This window comes from Phyllobates terribilis, unplaced genomic scaffold (genome assembly GCF_046119375.1).
Source record: "Phyllobates terribilis strain yellow unplaced genomic scaffold, ASM4611937v1 Scaffold_12__6_contigs__length_324123572, whole genome shotgun sequence".
Taxonomy (NCBI): domain Eukaryota; kingdom Metazoa; phylum Chordata; class Amphibia; order Anura; family Dendrobatidae; genus Phyllobates; species Phyllobates terribilis.
In genome coordinates, this window is record NW_027362772.1 from 97,018,575 (window position 1) to 97,037,399 (window position 18,825).

Below are 18,825 nucleotides of genomic sequence, written 5' to 3' on the forward strand. Positions count from 1 at the left end.
GAGATGCTTAGCACTTGTTGGCCCTTTTGCCTTCACTCTGCGATCCAGCTCATCCCAAACTATCTCGATTGGGTTCAGGTCTGGTGACAGTGGAGGCCAGGTCATCTGGCGTAGCCCCCCATCACTCTCCTTCTTGGTCAAATAGCCCTTACACAGCCTGGAGGTGTTTGGGGTCATTGTCCTGTTGAAAAATAAATGATGGTCCAACTAAACGCAAACTGGATGGAATAGCATGCCGCTGCAAGATGCTGTGGTAGCCATGCTGGGTCAGTATGCCTTCAATTTTGAATAAATCCCCAACAATGTCACCAGCAAAGCACCCCTACACCATCACACCTCCTCCTCCATGCTTCACGGTGGGAACCAGGCATGTAGAGTCCATCCGTTCACCTTTTCTGCGTCGCGCAAAGACACGGTGGTTGGAGCCAAAGATCTCAAATTTGGACTCATCAGGCCAAAGCACAGATTTCCACTGGTCTAATGTCCATTCCTTGTGTTCTTTAGCCCAAACAAGTCTCTTCTTCTTGTTGCCTGTCCTTAGCAGTGGTTTCCTAGCAGCTATTTTACCATGAAGGCCTGCTGCACAAAGTCTCCTCTTAACAGTTGTTGTAGAGATGTGTCTGCTGCTAGAACTCTGTGTGGCATTGACCTGGTCTCTAATCTGAGCTGCACTTAACCTGCGATTTCTGAGGCTGGTGACTCGGATAAACTTATCCTCAGAAGCAGAGGTGACTCTTGGTCTTCCTTTCCTGGGGCGGTCCTCATGTGAGCCAGTTTCTTTGTAGCACTTGATGGTTTTTGCAACTGCACTTGGGGACACTTTCAAAGTTTTCCCAATTTTTCGGACTGACTGACCTTCATTTCTTAAAGTAATGATGGCCACTCGTTTTTCATTACTTAGCTGCTTTTTTCTTGCCATAATACAAATTCTAACAGTCTATTCAGTAGGACTATCAGCTGTGCATCCACCAGACTTCTGCACAACACAACTGATGGTCCCAACCCCATTTATAAGGCAAGAAATCCCACTTATTAAACCTGACAGGGCCCACCTGGGAAGTGAAAACCATTTCCGGTGACTACCTCTTGAAGCTCATCAAGAGAATGCCAAGAGTGTGCAAAGCAGTCATCAAAGCAAAAGGTGGCTACTGTGAAGAACCTAGAATATAAGACATATTTTCAGTTGTTTCACACTTTTTTGGTAAGTATATAATTCCACATGTGGTAATTCATAGTTTTGATGCCTTCAGTGTGAATGTACAATTTTCATAGTCATGAAAATACAGAAAAATCTTTAAATGAGGTGTGTCCAAACTTTTGGTCTGTACTGTACATGCGGATTGTACATGCGTTTTCCTGCCAGGGACATGCGGGTTGTGATTTTAGCATCACTTGGAAAGTGCTTGACAACTTGGTCACACTATATAAATCCATGGAACCGGCAACCGGCATATATAGTGTGACCGAAAGAATGGTAAAAAATAAATCTATACTTACCTTCTGATGGCCCCCGGAGTCTTTATCCGATGCGTCTCGGCTTGCCGGCAGCTCACAGTACATTGAAGAACCTGCCGACGTCAGCGCAGGTCCTTTAGTCTACCACGAGCTGCCGGCAAGCCGAGACGCATCGGATAAAGACTCCGGGGGCCATCAGAAGGTAAGTATAGATTTAGTTTTTATTTTTTACCATTCTTTCGGTCACACTATATATGCCGGTTGCCGGTTGCATGGATTTATATAGTGTGACCAAGTTGTCAAGCACTTTCCTAGTGATGCTAAAATCGCTTGTCAACCCGCATGTCCCTAGCAGGAAAAAAGCATGCGCAATCCGCATGCGCAATCCGCATGCGCAATCCGCATGCGTTTTTTTCTGCCAGTGAGACGCAGAAACACTCAGGAAAAAATCCTGATCATTTCTGCTTCGTGGGCACATAGCCGGAGGATAATTAGGCCGGAGGGGCCCCTGGAGATCAGAGGCCCCCGGCTCGGGTTGGCCCTGTCTAGTCTCACTATGTCAGAGGCTTGTTGATCCCGACTCGTCAGCACAGGGGACACTTCTGGGGACACTTCTGGGTTTTCGGCTGCTTTCGTTTTTCACATTTTCTAAGCTCACCCAAGGAGCAGAAATCAGACTTTGGCCCCTTCCTTCTCGGACCCTAAGGCCGCTGCCTCGTCTGCCCCTATGGAGCTTTCCCTTTACGGAGGGGGCACCGGCCCGGAGGGTCTCTCCATGATGAGTGAACCACCCTGTGCCCCCCATTCCAGGGACAGGCGCTGGTTGTGGTGGTCTCACCATCAGAGGGGACCTCTCTCCTCCATATATCTTCCTAATGGGTTAACTGAGCCTCATTGTAGGGGGTCCGCGTTCTGTTCCTAGAGACGATGCTAACCCCTTATTTGCTTATTAGTTGATTCCCTGAATCCTACAGACGCCGCGGCCTCCAAAGAGGAAGAGACGCTGGTGATAATTATATTCAAGGCGATATAATTATACATTCCATTATAGCTTGTATAATAAAGGCCGTGAGCGGAGGATGAGGGGTGCGGGCTGGGGATCGGCGCAGAGAATTATGGGTGAGGGCTGGGGGTCGGCGCGGAGGATGAGGGGTGCGGGGTGGGGGTCGGCGCGGAGGATGAGGGGTGCGGGGTGGGGGTCGGCGTGGAGGATGAGGGGTGCGGGCTGGGGGTCGGCGGAGAAGGATGAGGGGTGCAGGCTGGAGTCGTCACGGAGGATGAGGGGTGCGGGCTGGGGGTCGGCGTGGAGGATGAGGAGTGCGGGCTGGGGGTCGGCGCAGAGGATGAGGGGTGCGGGCTGGGGGGTCGGCGCGGAGGATGAGGGGTGCGGGCTGGGGGGTCGGCGCGGAGGATGAGGGGTGCGGGCTGGGGGGTCGGCGCGGAGGATGAGGGGTGCGGGCTGGGGGGTCGGCGCGGAGGATGAGGGGTGCGGGCTGGGGGGTCGGCGCGGAGGATGAGGGGTGCGGGCTGGGGGGTCGGCGCGGAGGATGAGGGGTGCGGGCTGGGGTGTCGGCGCGGAGGATGAGGGGTGCGGGCTGGGGGGTCGGCGCGGAGGATGAGGGGTGCGGGCTGGGGGGTCGGCGCGGAGGATGAGGGGTGCGGGCTGGGGGGTCGGCGCGGAGGATGAGGGGTGCGGGCTGGGGGGTCGGCGCGGAGGATGAGGGGTGCGGGCTGGGGGGTCGGCGCGGAGGATGAGGGGTGCGGGCTGGGGGGTTGGCGCGGAGGATGAGGGGTGCGGGCTGGGGGGTCGGCGCGGAGGATGAGGGGTGCGGGCTGGGGGGTCGGCGCGGAGGATGAGGGGTGCGGGCTGGGGGGTCGGCGCGGAGGATGAGGGGTGCGGGCTGGGGGGTCGGCGCGGAGGATGAGGGGTGCGGGCTGGGGGGTCGGCGCGGAGGATGAGGGGTGCGGGCTGGGGGTCGGCATGAAGGATGAGGAGTGCGGGCTGGGGGTCGCCGCGGAGGATGAGGGGTGCGGGCTGGGGGTCGGCATGGAGGATGAGGGGTGCGGGCTGGGGGTCGGCATGGAGGATGAGAGGTGCGGGCTGGAGATCAGCGCGGGGGATGAGGGGTGCGGGCTGGGGGTCGTCACGGAGGATGAGGGGAGCGGGCTGGGGGTCGGCACGGAGGATGAGGGGTGCGAGTTGACAACCTCTCGCACATGGTATAGGGGTTGGTTGTCAACAGGGGCGGGGCTGAAAACTTCTCGTACACGGGTTGGTCATGACTCCCACTTCGGGGGTGCGCTCCACGGCTAAAGCCCCACATTACCGCACTCGGGTGTCGTTCACGCCGCTCCTGATGCCCCACATTACCCACACTTGGACGACGTTGACGCCGCTCCTGATGCCCCACATTACCGGCACTCGAGTGCCGTTCACGCAGCTCCTGATGCCCCACATTACCCGCACTCGGGTGACGTTGACGCCGCTCCTGACGCTGCACATTACCCGCACTCGGGTGTCGTTCACGCCGCTCCTGACGCCCCACATTACCAGCACTCGAGTGACGTTGACGCCGCTCCTGACGCCCCATATTACCCGCACTCGGGTGACGTTGACGCCGCTCCTGACGCCCCACATTACCCGCACTCGGGGGACGTTGACGCCGCTCCTGACGCCCCACATTACCCGCACTCGGGTGACGTTGACGCCGCTCCTGACGCCCCACATAACCCGCACTCGGGTGACATTGACGCCGCTCCTGACGCCGCACATTACCCGCACTCGGGTGACGCTGACGCCGCTCCTGACGCCGCACATTAACCGCACTCGGGTGACGTTGACGCCGCACATTACCCGCACTCGGGTGACGTTGACGCCGCTCCTGACGCCGCACATTACCCGCACTCGGGTGACGTTGACGCCGCTCATGCTGCCGCTGCGGTCGATCAGGAAGATGAATTCTCCTTGGGTTTTGCTCAGGTCGGTCGGCGTCGCCTGCAGGTCCGGGCAGAAGTTCAGCATCACCACCGGGTTGTGACAAATGTCCTTAATCAGCCGCTTGCGGATTATTTCCGTCTATTAATAAGGAGGAAAATGTGTTGAGAGGCGAGAAAAGTAATTACCCCCCCGAGAGGCGACTAATTACTGAGTCTCTGCTGCAGACTCTTCTCATCATCACGGACTCTGATCAACGCCCAGATCATTACAACCATCCTCTGCTCGCTGGCAGGGAATGGAAAGATTTGTGCCCTAAACCTGTTCACACCGCTGAGGGTTTGTCACAATGTATCTGTGCAGATGGATGTTCCCTGACTTGTGGTTTCACAGCTGTGTCTATACTACATCTCCTGCCTGAGGCCGTCAGGGCATGCTGGGATTTGTAGTTGTGCAACAGCTGGAAAGATAAGTGTAGAGAAAAACACAGCAACAATCTACTGCTACACTGACACATTGTAACAACCTGCAGCTGCGCGAACAAAATCTGGTTTTCAGCCTCTTAAAATATTAACAAAAAATGCATTTGTTCAATGACAGCAAGCAGAGGTCTAGAGAACTGTGCAGAATACTCCAGTCACATCCAGAGCTGCACCGACGACACTTACGGTGCACCAAAACCACTGGCTCCAAGGGAGGTTTAAATGCAGCTTTAGATGTGACAGGAGCAGAAGAAAATAATGCAACTGGGCAAAGTATTTGCAAAGTCAGTCCTGACGTCCACCATCCGATGGTGGGTCTGGGACCTCATACAGCGGATCAGAGACCTAGTACGGTAGGTCTGGGACCTCGTTTAGTGAATCGGGGACCTTATATGGTGGGTTTGTAACCTCATATGGTGGTCTAGGACCTCATATACTAGGTCTGGTACATCGTATGATGGTCTAGGACTTTGGTGAATCAAGGACCTTATATAGTGGTCTGGGACCTTGATTGGTGGCTCTAGGACCTCATATACTAGGTCTGGTACATCGTATGATGGTCTAGGACTTTGGTGAATCAAGGACCTTATATAGTGGTCTGGGACCTTGATTGGTGGCTCTAGGACCTCATATACTAGGTCTGGTACATCGTATGATGGTCTAGGACTTTGGTGAATCAAGGACCTTATATAGTGGTCTGGGACCTTGATTGGTGGCTCTAGGACCTCATATACTAGGTCTGGTACATCGTATGATGGTCTAGGACTTTGGTGAATCAAGGACCTTATATAGTGGTCTGGGACCTTGATTGGTGGCTCTAGGACCTCATACGGTGGATTTGGGACCTCGTATCGTAGGTCTGCAACCTCGTTTGGTGGGTCTGGGACCTCACATGGCCTCCTCTCACCTTTTTTTCAGGGCTGGGGTCTTTCTTGGTTCCTCGGATAAAATCGCTCTTTCCTCTTATGAACTGTTCATATTCGTACGGGGTCATGTCGCCGTCCTCCATGAGGATGTGCGGGAGATGGGGCTCTGAGGAGGAAGATGATGCTTGGTTTAATCCCTATAAATGTATAGACTCGTCCTCCCTCCACAGATTCACTGATGCAATGTAACGAGATCTCGTCTTATAACTTCCCTGCTGATCGTAATATGGGAGACGAAACTATCTGGCGGCTGAAAATCTGATTAATCAAACATAAATCTAAATGTCATCACTGAGTCTGAAGATCTAATGAACCATCTGCTCCATCCTCCTCACACTTCCTCATCACTGGGGAGGTCCCTTTATTCCCACTTGCTCATCACTGGGGTGGTCCCGTTATTCTCGCTTGCTCATCACTGGGGAGGTCCCTTTATTCCCACTTGCTCATCACTGGGGAGGTCCCGTTATTCCCGCTTGCTCATCACTGGGGTGGTCCCGTTATTCCCGCTTCCTCATCACTGGGGAGGTCCCTTTATTCCCGCTTGCTCATCACTGGGGTGGTCCCGTTATTCCCGCTTCCTCATCACTGGGGAGGTCCCTTTATTCCCGCTTCCTCATCACTGGGGAGGTCCCTTTATTCCCACTTGCTCATCACTGGGGAGGTCCCGTTATTCCCGCTTCCTCATCACTGGGGAGGTCCCGTTATTCCCGCTTGCTCATCACTGGGGTGGTCCCGTTATTCCCGCTTCCTCATCACTGGGGAGGTCCCTTTATTCCCGCTTGCTCATCACTGGGGAGGTCCCGTTATTCCCGCTTCCTCATCACTGGGGAGGTCCCTTTATTCCCGCTTCCTCATCACTGGGGAGGTCCCTTTATTCCCGCTTCCTCATCACTGGGGTGGTCCCGTTATTCCCGCTTCCTCATCACTGGGGAGGCCCCTTTATTCCCGCTTCCTCATCACTGGGGAGGTCCCGTTATTCCCGCTTCCTCATCACTGGGGAGGTCCCTTTATTCCCGCTTGCTCATCACTGGGGAGGTCCCGTTATTCCCGCTTCCTCATCACTGTGGAGGTCCCTTTATTCTCGCTTGCTCATCACTGGGGAGGTCCCTTTATTCCCACTTGCTCATCACTGGGGAGGTCCCGTTATTCCCGCTTCCTCATCACTGGGGAGGTCCCGTTATTCCCGCTTGCTCATCGCTGGGGAGGTCCCGTTATTCCCGCTTGCTCATCGCTGGGGAGGTCCCGTTATTCCCGCTTCCTCATCACTGGGGAGGTCCCTTTATTCCCGCTTCCTCATCACTGGGGAGGTCCCTTTATTCCCGCTTCCTCATCACTGGGGAGGTCCCTTTATTCCCGCTTCCTCATCACTGGGGAGGTCCCTTTATTCCCGCTTCCTCATCACTGGGGAGGTCCCTTTATTCCCGCTTCCTCATCACTGGGGAGGTCCCTTTATTCCCGCTTCCTCATCACTGGGGAGGTCCCGTTATTCCCGCTTCCTCATCACTGGGGAGGTCCCTTTATTCCCGCTTCCTCATCACTGGGGAGGTCCCTTTATTCCCGCTTCCTCATCACTGGGGAGGTCCCTTTATTCTCGCTTGCTCATCACTGGGGAGGTCCCTTTATTCTCGCTTGCTCATCACTGGGGAGGTCCCTTTATTCCCGCTTCCTCATCACTGGGGAGGTCCCTTTATTCCCGCTTCCTCATCACTGGGGAGGTCCCTTTATTCCCGCTTCCTCATCACTGGGGAGATCCCTTTATTCCCGCTTCCTCATCACTGGGGAGGTCCCTTTATTCCCGCTTCCTCATCACTGGGGAGGTCCCTTTATTCCCGCTTCCTCATCACTGGGGAGGTCCCTTTATTCCCGCTTCCTCATCACTGGGGAGGTCCCTTTATTCCCACTTGCTCATCACTGGGGTGGTCCCGTTATTCCGGCTTCCTCATCACTGGGGTGGTCCCATTATTCTCTCTTGCTCATCACTAGGGAGGTCCCGTTATTCCCGCTTCCTCATCACTGGGGAGGTCCCGTTATTCCCGCTTCCTCATCACAGGGGAGGCCCCGTTATTCCCGCTTCCTCATCACTGGGGAGGCCCCTTTATTCCCGCTTCCTCATCACTGGGAAGGTCCCGTTATTCCCGATTCCTCATCACTGGGGAGGGCCCTTTATTCCCGATTCCTCATCACTGGGAAGGTCCCGTTATTCCCGATTCCTCATCACTGGGGAGGGCCCTTTATTCCCACTTCCTCATCACTGGGGAGGGCCCTTTATTCCCACTTCCTCATCACTGGGAAGGTCCCGTTATTCCCGCTTGCTCATCACTGGGAAGGTCCCGTTATTCCCGCTTGCTCATCACAGGGGAGGTCCCTTTATTCCCGCTTGCTCATCACTGGGGAGGTCCCTATATTCCCGCTTCCTAATCACTGGGGAGGTCCCTATATTCCCGCTTCCTAATCACTGGGGAGGTCCCTATATTCCCGCTTCCTAATCACTGGGGAGGTCCCGTTATTCCCGATTCCTCATCACTGGGGGGGGGCCCTTTATTCCCGCTTGCTCATCACTGGGGAGGTCCCGTTATTCCCGCTTCCTCATCACTGGGGAGGTCCCTTTATTCCCGCTTCCTCATCACTGGGGAGGTCCCGTTATTCCCGCTTCCTCATCACTGGGGAGGTCCCGTTATTCCCGCTTCCTCATCACTGGGGAGGTCCCTTTATTCCCGCTTCCTCATCACTGGGGAGGTCCCTTTATTCTCGCTTGCTCATCACTGGGGAGGTCCCGTTATTCCCGCATCCTCATCACTGGGGAGGTCCCTTTATTCCCGCTTCCTCATCACTGGGGAGGTCCTTTTATTCCCGCTAGCTCATCACTGGGATGGTCCCGTTATTCCCGCTTCCTCATCACTGGGGAGGTCCCTTTATTCTCGTTTGCTCATCACTGGGGAGGCCCCGTTATTCTCGCTTGCTCATCACTGGGGAGGTCCCTTTATTCCCGCTTCCTCATCACTGGGGAGGTCCCTTTATTCCCGCTTCCTCATCACTGGGGAGGTCCCTTTAATCACGCTTCCTCATCACTGGGGAGGTCCCTTTATTCCCGCTTGCTCATCACTGGGGTGGTCCCATTATTCTCTCTTGCTCATCACTAGGGAGGTCCCGTTATTCCCGATTCCTCATCGCTGGGGAGGGCCCTTTATTCCCACTTCCTCATCACTGGGAAGGTCCCGTTATTCCCGCTTCCTCATCACTGGGGAGGGCCCTTTATTCCCGCTTCCTCATCACTGGGGAGGTCCCTTTATTCCCGCTTGCTCATCACTGGGGAGGTCCCGTTATTCCCGCTTCCTCATCACTGGGGAGGTCCCGTTATTCCTGCTTCCTCATCACTGGGGAGGTCCTTTTATTCCCGCTTCCTCATCACTGGGGAGGTCCTTTTATTCCCGCTTGCTCATCACTGGGGTGGTCCCGTTATTCCCGCTTCCTCATCACTGGGGAGGTCCCTTTATTCTCGTTTGCTCATTACTGGGGAGGCCCCGTTATTCTCGCTTGCTCATCACTGGGGAGGTCCCTTTATTCCCGCTTCCTCATCACTGGGGAGATCCCTTTATTCCCGCTTGCTCATCACTGGGGTGGTCCCGTTATTCCCGCTTCCTCATCACTGGGGAGGTCCCTTTATTCCCGCTTCCTCATCACTGGGGAGGTCCCGTTATTCCCGCTTCCTCATCACTGGGGAGGTCCCTTTATTCCCGCTTCCTCATCACTGGGGAGGTCCCGTTATTCCCGCTTCCTCATCACTGGGGAGGTCCCGTTATTCCCGCTTCCTCATCACTGGGGAGGTCCCTTTATTCCCGCTTCCTCATCACTGGGGAAGTCCCTTTATTCTCGCTTGCTCATCACTGGGGAGGTCCCGTTATTCCCGCATCCTCATCACTGGGGAGGTCCCTTTATTCCCGCTTCCTCATCACTGGGGAGGTCCTTTTATTCCCGCTTCCTCATCACTGGGGAGGTCCTTTTATTCCCGCTTGCTCATCACTGGGGTGGTCCCATTATTCCCGCTTCCTCATCACTGGGGAGGTCCCTTTATTCTCGTTTGCTCATTACTGGGGAGGCCCCGTTATTCTCGCTTGCTCATCACTGGGGAGGTCCCTTTATTCCCGCTTCCTCATCACTGGGGAGATCCCTTTATTCCCGCTTGCTCATCACTGGGGTGGTCCCGTTATTCCCGCTTCCTCATCACTGGGGAGGTCCCTTTATTCCCGCTTCCTCATCATTGGGGTGGTCCCGTTATTCCTGCTTCCTCATCACTGGGGTGGTCCCGTTATTCTCACTTGCTCATCACTAGGGAGGTCCCGTTATTCTCGCTTGCTCATCACTAGGGAGGTCCCGTTATTCTCGCTTGCTCATCACTGGGGAGGTCCCGTTATTCTCGCTTGCTCAACATTGAGGTGGTCCCGCTATTCCCGCTTGCTCACACATACCCTCTAGGTTTCTTAGTCAATGAGTTTAGCAGGCAGAAGGTCCTTACCGCTGGGGTGGATGAGGATCTCCACAGGACGGTCATACGTGTGCTTGTTGGCCAACGTGATCATGATGCTCTTGGCAGAAGGAGCTGAGGGGTCGGCGTCCGCTCGGATCTCATGAGTGGGACTCTCCACACCTGAAAGACGGATGAGTGGTCTCTGCAATCTCCTGCTCTCTATTAAGTCTGACTCGTGGCTTAGGCTACCTTCTCCTTTGACTCTCATTAATCTGCTACGACTTGAGGTATACAGCTCTTATGCAGAACTATGTATCTCCATAGCTACAGACTACAAACAAACCCAGTGTAGTCTTATCTAGCGAGATGAGGACTGCAGGATCAGACTACACAGGGTTTGTTTGTAGTCTGTTGCTATGGAGATGAGTAGGTCTGACTGCAGCTGCAAACACAAAGCAGGAGTATTTGGAAAGCTGCTTCATTTACTTATTACAGATGTGGGGACTTTCTCTCTACGTTGACCTCCGGCGCAGGGTATCAGTACCTGAGGCTTGAGGACGCCTTCCCTGGTCCCCAATTCAGGAGTCTGTGCCCCCCAGCTATGCGCCGGGTCATCTGCCTCCACTTGTTGCTCAGTTCCCAGGATAAGCTGCATAAAGCGACTTTACCTGAGATGTAGTGGGAAGGATCGGGGAGATTTGTGGAGGGCACGTACCCGCTAACAGGTAGGGGGCTCGGATCTCCAGGTGGAAGGTCAGCTCGTACTCTGCCGCGTTCACTGCCTCTGTTTCCAGTAAGGTCGCCAGGCAGAGCTTCTTGGTGCCGCTGCACAATCCGGCCTCTCTCCTAGGAGAACACGTCACAAGTGGCGGTAAGTGGCCAAGAGCCAAAATCCGAAATGTCCCCTCTACCAGCGGGCCCAGTCTCTCCCTCTACCCGCGCCTCCGTCTCTCCCTCTACCCGCGCCTCCGTCTCTCCCTCTACCCGCGGGCCCAGTCTCTCCCTCTACCCGCGGGCCCAGTCTCTCCCTCTACCGGCGCCTCCGTCTCTCCCTCTACCTGCGGGCCGCACCTCCGTCTCCCTCTATCCGAGCCTCCTTATCTCCCTCTACCCGTGCCTCCATCTCTCCCTCTACCCGTCCCTCCGTCTCTCCCTCTACCCGTGCCTCAGTCTCTCCCTCTACCCGTGCCTCCGTCTCTCCCTCTACTGGCGGGCCCCGTCTCTCCCTCTACTGGCGGGCCCCGTCTCTCCCTCTACCGGCGGGCCCCGTCTCTCCCTCTACCGGTGGGCCCCGTCTCTCCCTCTAAAAGCGCCTCGGTTTCTTCCTCTACCTGCGGGCCGTGCCTCCGTCTCCCTCTACCCGCGCCTCCGTCTCTCCCTCTACCCGCGCCTCCGTCTCTCCCTCTACCCGCGCCTCCGTCTCTCCCTCTACCCGCGCCTCCGTCTCTCCCTCTACCCGCGCCTCCGTCTCTCCCTCTACCCGCGCCTCCGTCTCTCCATCTACCCGCGCCTCCGTCTCTCCCTCTACTGGCGGGCCCCGTCTCTCCCTCTACCGGCGGGCCCCGTCTCTCCCTCTAAAAGCGCCTCGGTTTCTTCCTCTACCTGCGGGCCGTGCCTCCGTCTCCCTCTACCCGCGCCTCCGTCTCTCCCTCTACCCGCGCCTCCGTCTCTCCCTCTACCCGCGCCTCCGTCTCTCCCTCTACTGGCGGGCCCCATCTCTCCCTCTACCGGCGCCTCCGTCTCTCCCTCTACCTGCGGGCCGTGCCTCCGTCTCCCTCCACCCGCGCCTCCGTCTCTCCCTCTACCCGCGCCTCCGAGTCTTTCTGCTCCGTCTTCCCAGACAGCCCTGCAGTTCCTTAACATATATATCCCCTACAGTTCTTACAGTCTCAGGGGAGTCACAGCGGCGAAGGTGCTGTCCGAGGAGGTGTGCGACACTCGGGGGACACAGACTGGAGGGACGAGGACGCGGACGGCCCCGCTGGACAGCGTTGAGAGCTCAGAGGAGGTGCTGATCAGCACGGACACGCTCTCCTGGGCCGGTACTGCCCCGAGGTTGGCCACAAAGATGATTCTCTCTAAATCTTCATCCAGAAGAATCCGCCCTGCAAGGAAAGGACAATGAACGGCGGAGACCTCAGAGTACGGGGAGAAGATGACCGACAACTACAGAAGTGCGCGGCGCAGCATCCGAGACTGACAGCACAGAAAGCAACGACTGCGGCTCCCCCTACAGCTCAGAGAAAGGTACTAATGTACGTATCTAAGCCAGGGATCAGCAACCTGCGGTACTGCAGAGAGTGCAATCTAATCCTATCCAGTGTGATACTCTCTGCTGAGCCGTGTATCTAAACCTATCCTGTGTGATACTGTCTGCTGAGCCGTGTATCTAATCCTATCCTGTGTGATACTGTCTGCTGAGCCGTGTATCTAATCCTCTCCTGTGTGATACTGTCTGCTGAGCCGTGTATCTAATCCTATCCTGTGTGATACTGTCTGCTGAGCCGTGTATCTAATCCTATCCTGTGTGATACTGTCTGCTGAGCCGTGTATCTAATCCTCTCCTGTGTGATACCGTCTGCTGAGCCGTGTATCTAATCCTCTCCTGTGTGATACTGTCTGCTGAGCCGTGTATCTAATCCTCTCCTGTGTGATACTGTCTGCTGAGCCGTGTATCTAATCCTCTCCTGTGTGATACTGTCTGCTGAGCCGTGTATCTAATCCTCTCCTGTGTGATACTGTCTGCTGAACAGTGTATCTAATCCTCTCCTGTGTGATACTGTCTGCTGAACAGTGTATCTAATCCACTCCTGTGTGATACCGTCTGCTGAGCTGTGTATCTAATCCTATCCTGTGTGATACTGTCTGCTGAGCCGTGTATCTAATCCTATCCTGTGTGATACTGTCTGCTGAGCCATGTATCTAATCCTATCCTGTGTGATACTGTCTGCTGAGCCGTGTATCTAATCCTATCCTGTGTGATACTGACTGCTGAGCCGTGTATCTAATTCTATCCTGTGTGATACTTTCTGCTGAGCCGTGTATCTAATCCTATCCTGTGTGATACTGACTGCTGAGCCGTGTATCTAATTCTATCCTGTGTGATACTTTCTGCTGAGCCCTGTATCTAATCCTCTCCTGTGTGATACTGACTGCTGAGCCGTGCATCTAATCCTCTCCTGTGCGATACTGTCTGCTGAGCCATGTATCTAATCCTATCCTGTGTGATACTGTCTGCTGAGCCGTGTATCTAATCCTCTCCTGTGTGATACTGTCTGCTGAGCCGTGTATCTAATCCTATCCTGTGTGGTACTGTCTGATGAGCCGGGTATCTAATCCTATCCCGTGTGATACCGTCTGCTGAGCCGGGTATCTAATCCTATCCTGTGTGGTACTGTCTGCTGAGCCGGGTATCTAATCCTCTCCTGTGTGATACTGTCTGCTGAGCCGTGTATCTAATCCTCTCCTGTGTGATACTGTCTGCTGACCGTGTATCTAATCCTCTCCTGTGTGATACTGTCTGCTGAGCCGTGTATCTAATCCCATCCTGTGTGATACCATCTGCTGAGCCGTGTATCTAATCCTCTCCTGTGTGATACTGTCTGCTGAGCTGTGTATCTAATCCTATCCTGTGTGATACTGTCTGCTGAGCCGTGTATCTAATCCTCTCCTGTGTGATACTGTCTGCTGAGCCGTGTATCTAATCCCATCCTGTGTGATACCATCTGCTGAGCCGTGTATCTAATTCTCTCCTGTGTGATACTGACTATTGAGCCGTGTATCTAATCCTCTCCTGTGTGATACTGTCTGCTGACCGTGTATCTAATCCTCTTCTGTGTGATACTGTCTGCTGAGCCGTGTATCTAATCCCATCCTGTGTGATACCATCTGCTGAGCCGTGTATCTAATCCTCTCCTGTGTGATACTGTCTGCTGAGCTGTGTATCTAATCCTATCCTGTGTGATACTGTCTGCTGAGCCGTGTATCTAATCCTCTCCTGTGTGATACTGTCTGCTGAGCCGTGTATCTAATCCCATCCTGTGTGATACCATCTGCTGAGCCGTGTATCTAATTCTCTCCTGTGTGATACTGACTGTTGAGCCGTGTATCTAATCCTCTCCTGTGTGATACTGTCTGCTGACCGTGTATCTAATCCTCTCCTGTGTGATACTGTCTGCTGAGCCGTGTATCTAATCCCATCCTGTGTGATACCATCTGCTGAGCCGTGTATCTAATCCTCTCCTGTGTGATACTGTCTGCTGACCGTGTATCTAATCCTATCCTGTGTGATACTGTCTGCTGAGCCGTGTATCTAATCCTCTCCTGTGTGATACTGTCTGCTGAGCCGTGTATCTAATTCTCTCCTGTGTGATACTGACTGTTGAGCCGTGTATCTAATCCTCTCCTGTGTGATACTGTCTGCTGACCGTGTATCTAATCCTCTCCTGTGTGATACTGTCTGCTGAGCCGTGTATCTAATCCCATCCTGTGTGATACCATCTGCTGAGCCGTGTATCTAATCCTCTCCTGTGTGATACTGTCTGCTGAGCTGTGTATCTAATCCTATCCTGTGTGATACTGTCTGCTGAGCCGTGTATCTAATCCTATCCTGTGTGATACTGTCTGCTGAGCTGTGTATCTAATCCTCTCCTGTGTGATACTGTCTGCTGAGCCGTGTATCTAATTCTCTCCTGTGTGATACTGACTGTTGAGTCGTGTATCTAATCCTCTCCTGTGTGATACTGTCTGTTGAGTCGTGTATCTAATCCTCTCCTGTGTGATACTGTCTGCTGAGCCGTGTATCTAATCCCATCCTGTGTGATACTGTCTGCTGACCGTGTATCTAATCCTCTCCTGTGTGATACTGTCTGCTGAGCCGTGTATCTAATCCCATCCTGTGTGATACCATCTGCTGAGCCGTGTATCTAATCCTCTCCTGTGTGATACTGTCTGCTGAGCTGTGTATCTAATCCTCTCCTGTGTGATACTGTCTGCTGAGCCGTGTATCTAATTCTCTCCTGTGTGATACTGACTGTTGAGTCGTGTATCTAATCCTCTCCTGTGTGATACTGTCTGTTGAGTCGTGTATCTAATCCTCTCCTGTGTGATACTGTCTGCTGAGCTGTGTATCTAATCCTATCCTGTGTGATACTGTCTGCTGAGCTGTGTATCTAATCCTATCCTGTGTGATACTGTCTGCTGAGCCGTGTATCTAATCCCATCCTGTGTGATACTGTCTGCTGAGCCGTGTATCTAATCCCATCCTGTGTGATACCATCTGCTGAGCCGTGTATCTAATTCTCTCCTGTGTGATACTAACTCCTGAGCCGTGTATCTAATCCTCTCCTGTGTGATCCCACACAGGATGGGATTAGATACACGGCTCAGCAGATAGTATCACATAGGAGAGGATTAGATACATGGATCAGCAGACAGTATCACACAGGAGAGGATTAGATACACGGCTCAGCAGACAGTATCACAGAGGAAAGGATTAGATACACGGCTCAGCAGACGGTATCACACAGGATGGTATTAGATACACGGCTCAGCAGACAGTATCACACAGGAGAGGATTAGATACACGGCTCAGCAGACAGTATCACACAGGATGGTATTAGATACACGGCTCAGCAGACAGTATCACACAGGATAGGATTAGATACACGGCTCAGCAGACAGTATCACACAGGAGAGGATTAGATACACAGCTCAGCAGACAGAATCACACAGGAAAGGGTTAGATACACGGCTCAGCAGACAGTATCACAGAGGAAAGGATTAGATACACGGCTCAGCAGATGGTATCACACAGGATGGGATTAGATACACGGCTCAGCAGACAGTATCACACAGGAGAGGATTAGATACACGGCTCAGCAGACAGTATCACAGAGGAAAGGATTAGATACACGGCTCAGCAGATGGTATCACACAGGATGGGATTAGATACACGGCTCAGCAGACAGTATCACACAGGATGGGATTAGATACACGGCTCAGCAGACAGTATCACACAGGAGAGGATTAGATACACGGCTCAGCAGACAGTATCACACAGGACAGGATTAGATACACGGCTCAGCAGACAGTATCACACAGGACAGGATTAGATACACGGCTCAGCAGACAGTATCACACAGGATAGGATTAGATACACGGCTCAGCAGACAGTATCACACAGGAGAGGATTAGATACACGGCTCAGCAGACAGTATCACACAGGACAGGATTAGATACACGGCTCAGCAGACAGTATCACACGGCATAGGATTAGATACACGGCTCAGCAGACAGAATCACACAGGAAAGGGTTAGATACACGGCTCAGCAGACAGTATCACACAGGAGAGGGTTAGATACACGGCTCAGCAGACAGTATCACACAGGAGAGGATTAGATACACGGCTCAGCAGACAGTATCACACAGGAGAGGATTAGATACACGGCTCAGCAGACAGTATCACACAGGAGAGGATTAGATACACGGCTCAGCAGACAGTATCACACAGGAGAGGATTAGATACACGGCTCAGCAGACAGTATCACACAGGAGAGGATTAGATACACGGCTCAGCAGACAGTATCACACAGGAGAGGATTAGATACACGGCTCAGCAGACAGTATCAGACAGGAGAGGGTTAGATACACAGCTCAGCAGACAGTATCACACAGGAGAGGATTAGATACACGGCTCAGCAGAGATTATCACACAGGAGAGGATTAGATACACAGCTCAGCAGACAGTATCACACAGGATGGGATTAGATACACGGTCAGCAGAGATTATCACACAGGAGAGGATTAGATACACAGCTCAGCAGACAGTATCACACAGGATGGGATTAGATACACGGTCAGCAGAGATTATCACACAGGAGAGGATTAGATACACAGCTCAGCAGTCAGTATCACACAGGAGAGGATTAGATACACGGCTCAGCAGACAGTATCACACAGGAGAGGATTAGATACACGGCTCAGCAGTCAGTATCACACAGGATAGGATTAGATACACGGCTCAGCAGTCAGTATCACACAGGAGAGGATTAGATACACAGCTCAGCAGTCAGTATCACACAGGATAGGATTAGATACACAGCTCAGCAGACAGTATCACACAGGATAGGATTAGATACACAGCTCAGCAGTCAGTATCACACAGGATAGGATTAGATACACGGCTCAGCAGACAGTATCACACAGGATAGGATTAGATACACGGCTCAGCAGACAGTATCACACAGGAGAGGATTAGATACACGGCTCAGCAGACAGTATCACACAGGAGAGGATTAGATACACGGCTCAGCAGACAGTATCACACAGGAGAGGATTAGATACACGGCTCAGCAGACTGTATCACACAGGAGAGGATTAGATACACAGCTCAGCAGTCAGTATCACACAGGAGAGGATTAGATACACGGCTCAGCAGACTGTATCACACAGGATAGGATTAGATACACAGCTCAGCAGTCAGTATCACACAGGATAGGATTAGATACACAGCTCAGCAGACAGTATCACACAGGATAGGATTAGATACAGGGCTCAGCAGACAGTATCACACAGGAGAGGATTAGATACACGGCTCAGCAGACAGTATCACACAGGATAGGATTAGATACACAGCTCAGCAGACAGTATCACACAGGAGAGGATTAGATACACGGCTCAGCAGACAGTATCACACAGGAGAGGATTAGATACACAGCTCAGCAGGCAGTATCACACAGGATAGGATTAGATACACAGCTCAGCAGGCAGTATCACACAGGATAGGATTAGATACATGGCTCAGCAGACAGTATCACACAGGAGAGGATTAGATATACGGCTCAGCAGACAGTATCACACAGGATAGGATTAGATACACAGCTCAGCAGACAGTATCACACAGGATAGGATTAGATACACGGCTCAGCAGACAGTATCACACAGGATAGGATTAGATACACGGCTCCCCGGGCAGTATCACACAGGAGAGGATTAGATACACGGCTCAGCAGACAGTATCACACAGGAGAGGATTAGATACACAGCTCAGCAGACGGTATCGCACAGGATAGGATTAGATACACGGCTCAGCAGACAGTATCGCACAGGAGAGGATTAGATACATGGCTCCCCGGGCAGTATCACACAGGAGAGGATTAGATACACGGCTCAGCAGACAGTATCACACAGGAGAGGATTAGATACACGGCTCCCCGGGCAGTATCACACAGGAGAGGATTAGATACACGGCTCAGCAGACAGTATCACACAGGAGAGGATTAGATACACTGCTCAGCAGACAGTATCACACAGGAGAGGATTAGATACACAGCTCAGCAGACAGTATAACACAGGATATGATTAGATACACAGCTCAGCAGACAGTATCACACAGGATGGGATTAGATACACAGCTCAGCAGACAGTATCACACAGGAGAGGGTTAGATACACGGCTCAGCAGTCAGTATCACACAGGATAGGATTAGATACACAGCTCAGCAGTCAGTATCACACAGGAGAGGATTAGATACACGGCTCAGCAGACAGTATCACACAGGA

At 53.1% G+C, this 18,825-nt stretch overlaps 1 protein-coding gene across 3 annotated transcripts in view; it reads right to left on the bottom strand.

Moving 5' to 3' along the window:
• VWA5B1 (von Willebrand factor A domain containing 5B1) overlaps window positions 1-18,825 on the bottom strand; it is a 108,968-nt gene that overhangs the window by 52,832 nt on the left and 37,311 nt on the right. For all 3 annotated transcript variants that reach the window (XM_073656213.1, XM_073656212.1, XM_073656214.1), the window contains exons 4-8: window positions 12,149-12,368; window positions 10,979-11,109; window positions 10,312-10,443; window positions 5,780-5,904; window positions 4,355-4,531 (exon numbers count right to left, since the gene is read on the bottom strand). In XM_073656213.1, the coding sequence (XP_073512314.1) occupies window positions 4,355-4,531; window positions 5,780-5,904; window positions 10,312-10,443; window positions 10,979-11,109; window positions 12,149-12,368 (785 nt within the window). The remainder of the gene's footprint in view (window positions 1-4,354; window positions 4,532-5,779; window positions 5,905-10,311; window positions 10,444-10,978; window positions 11,110-12,148; window positions 12,369-18,825) is intronic.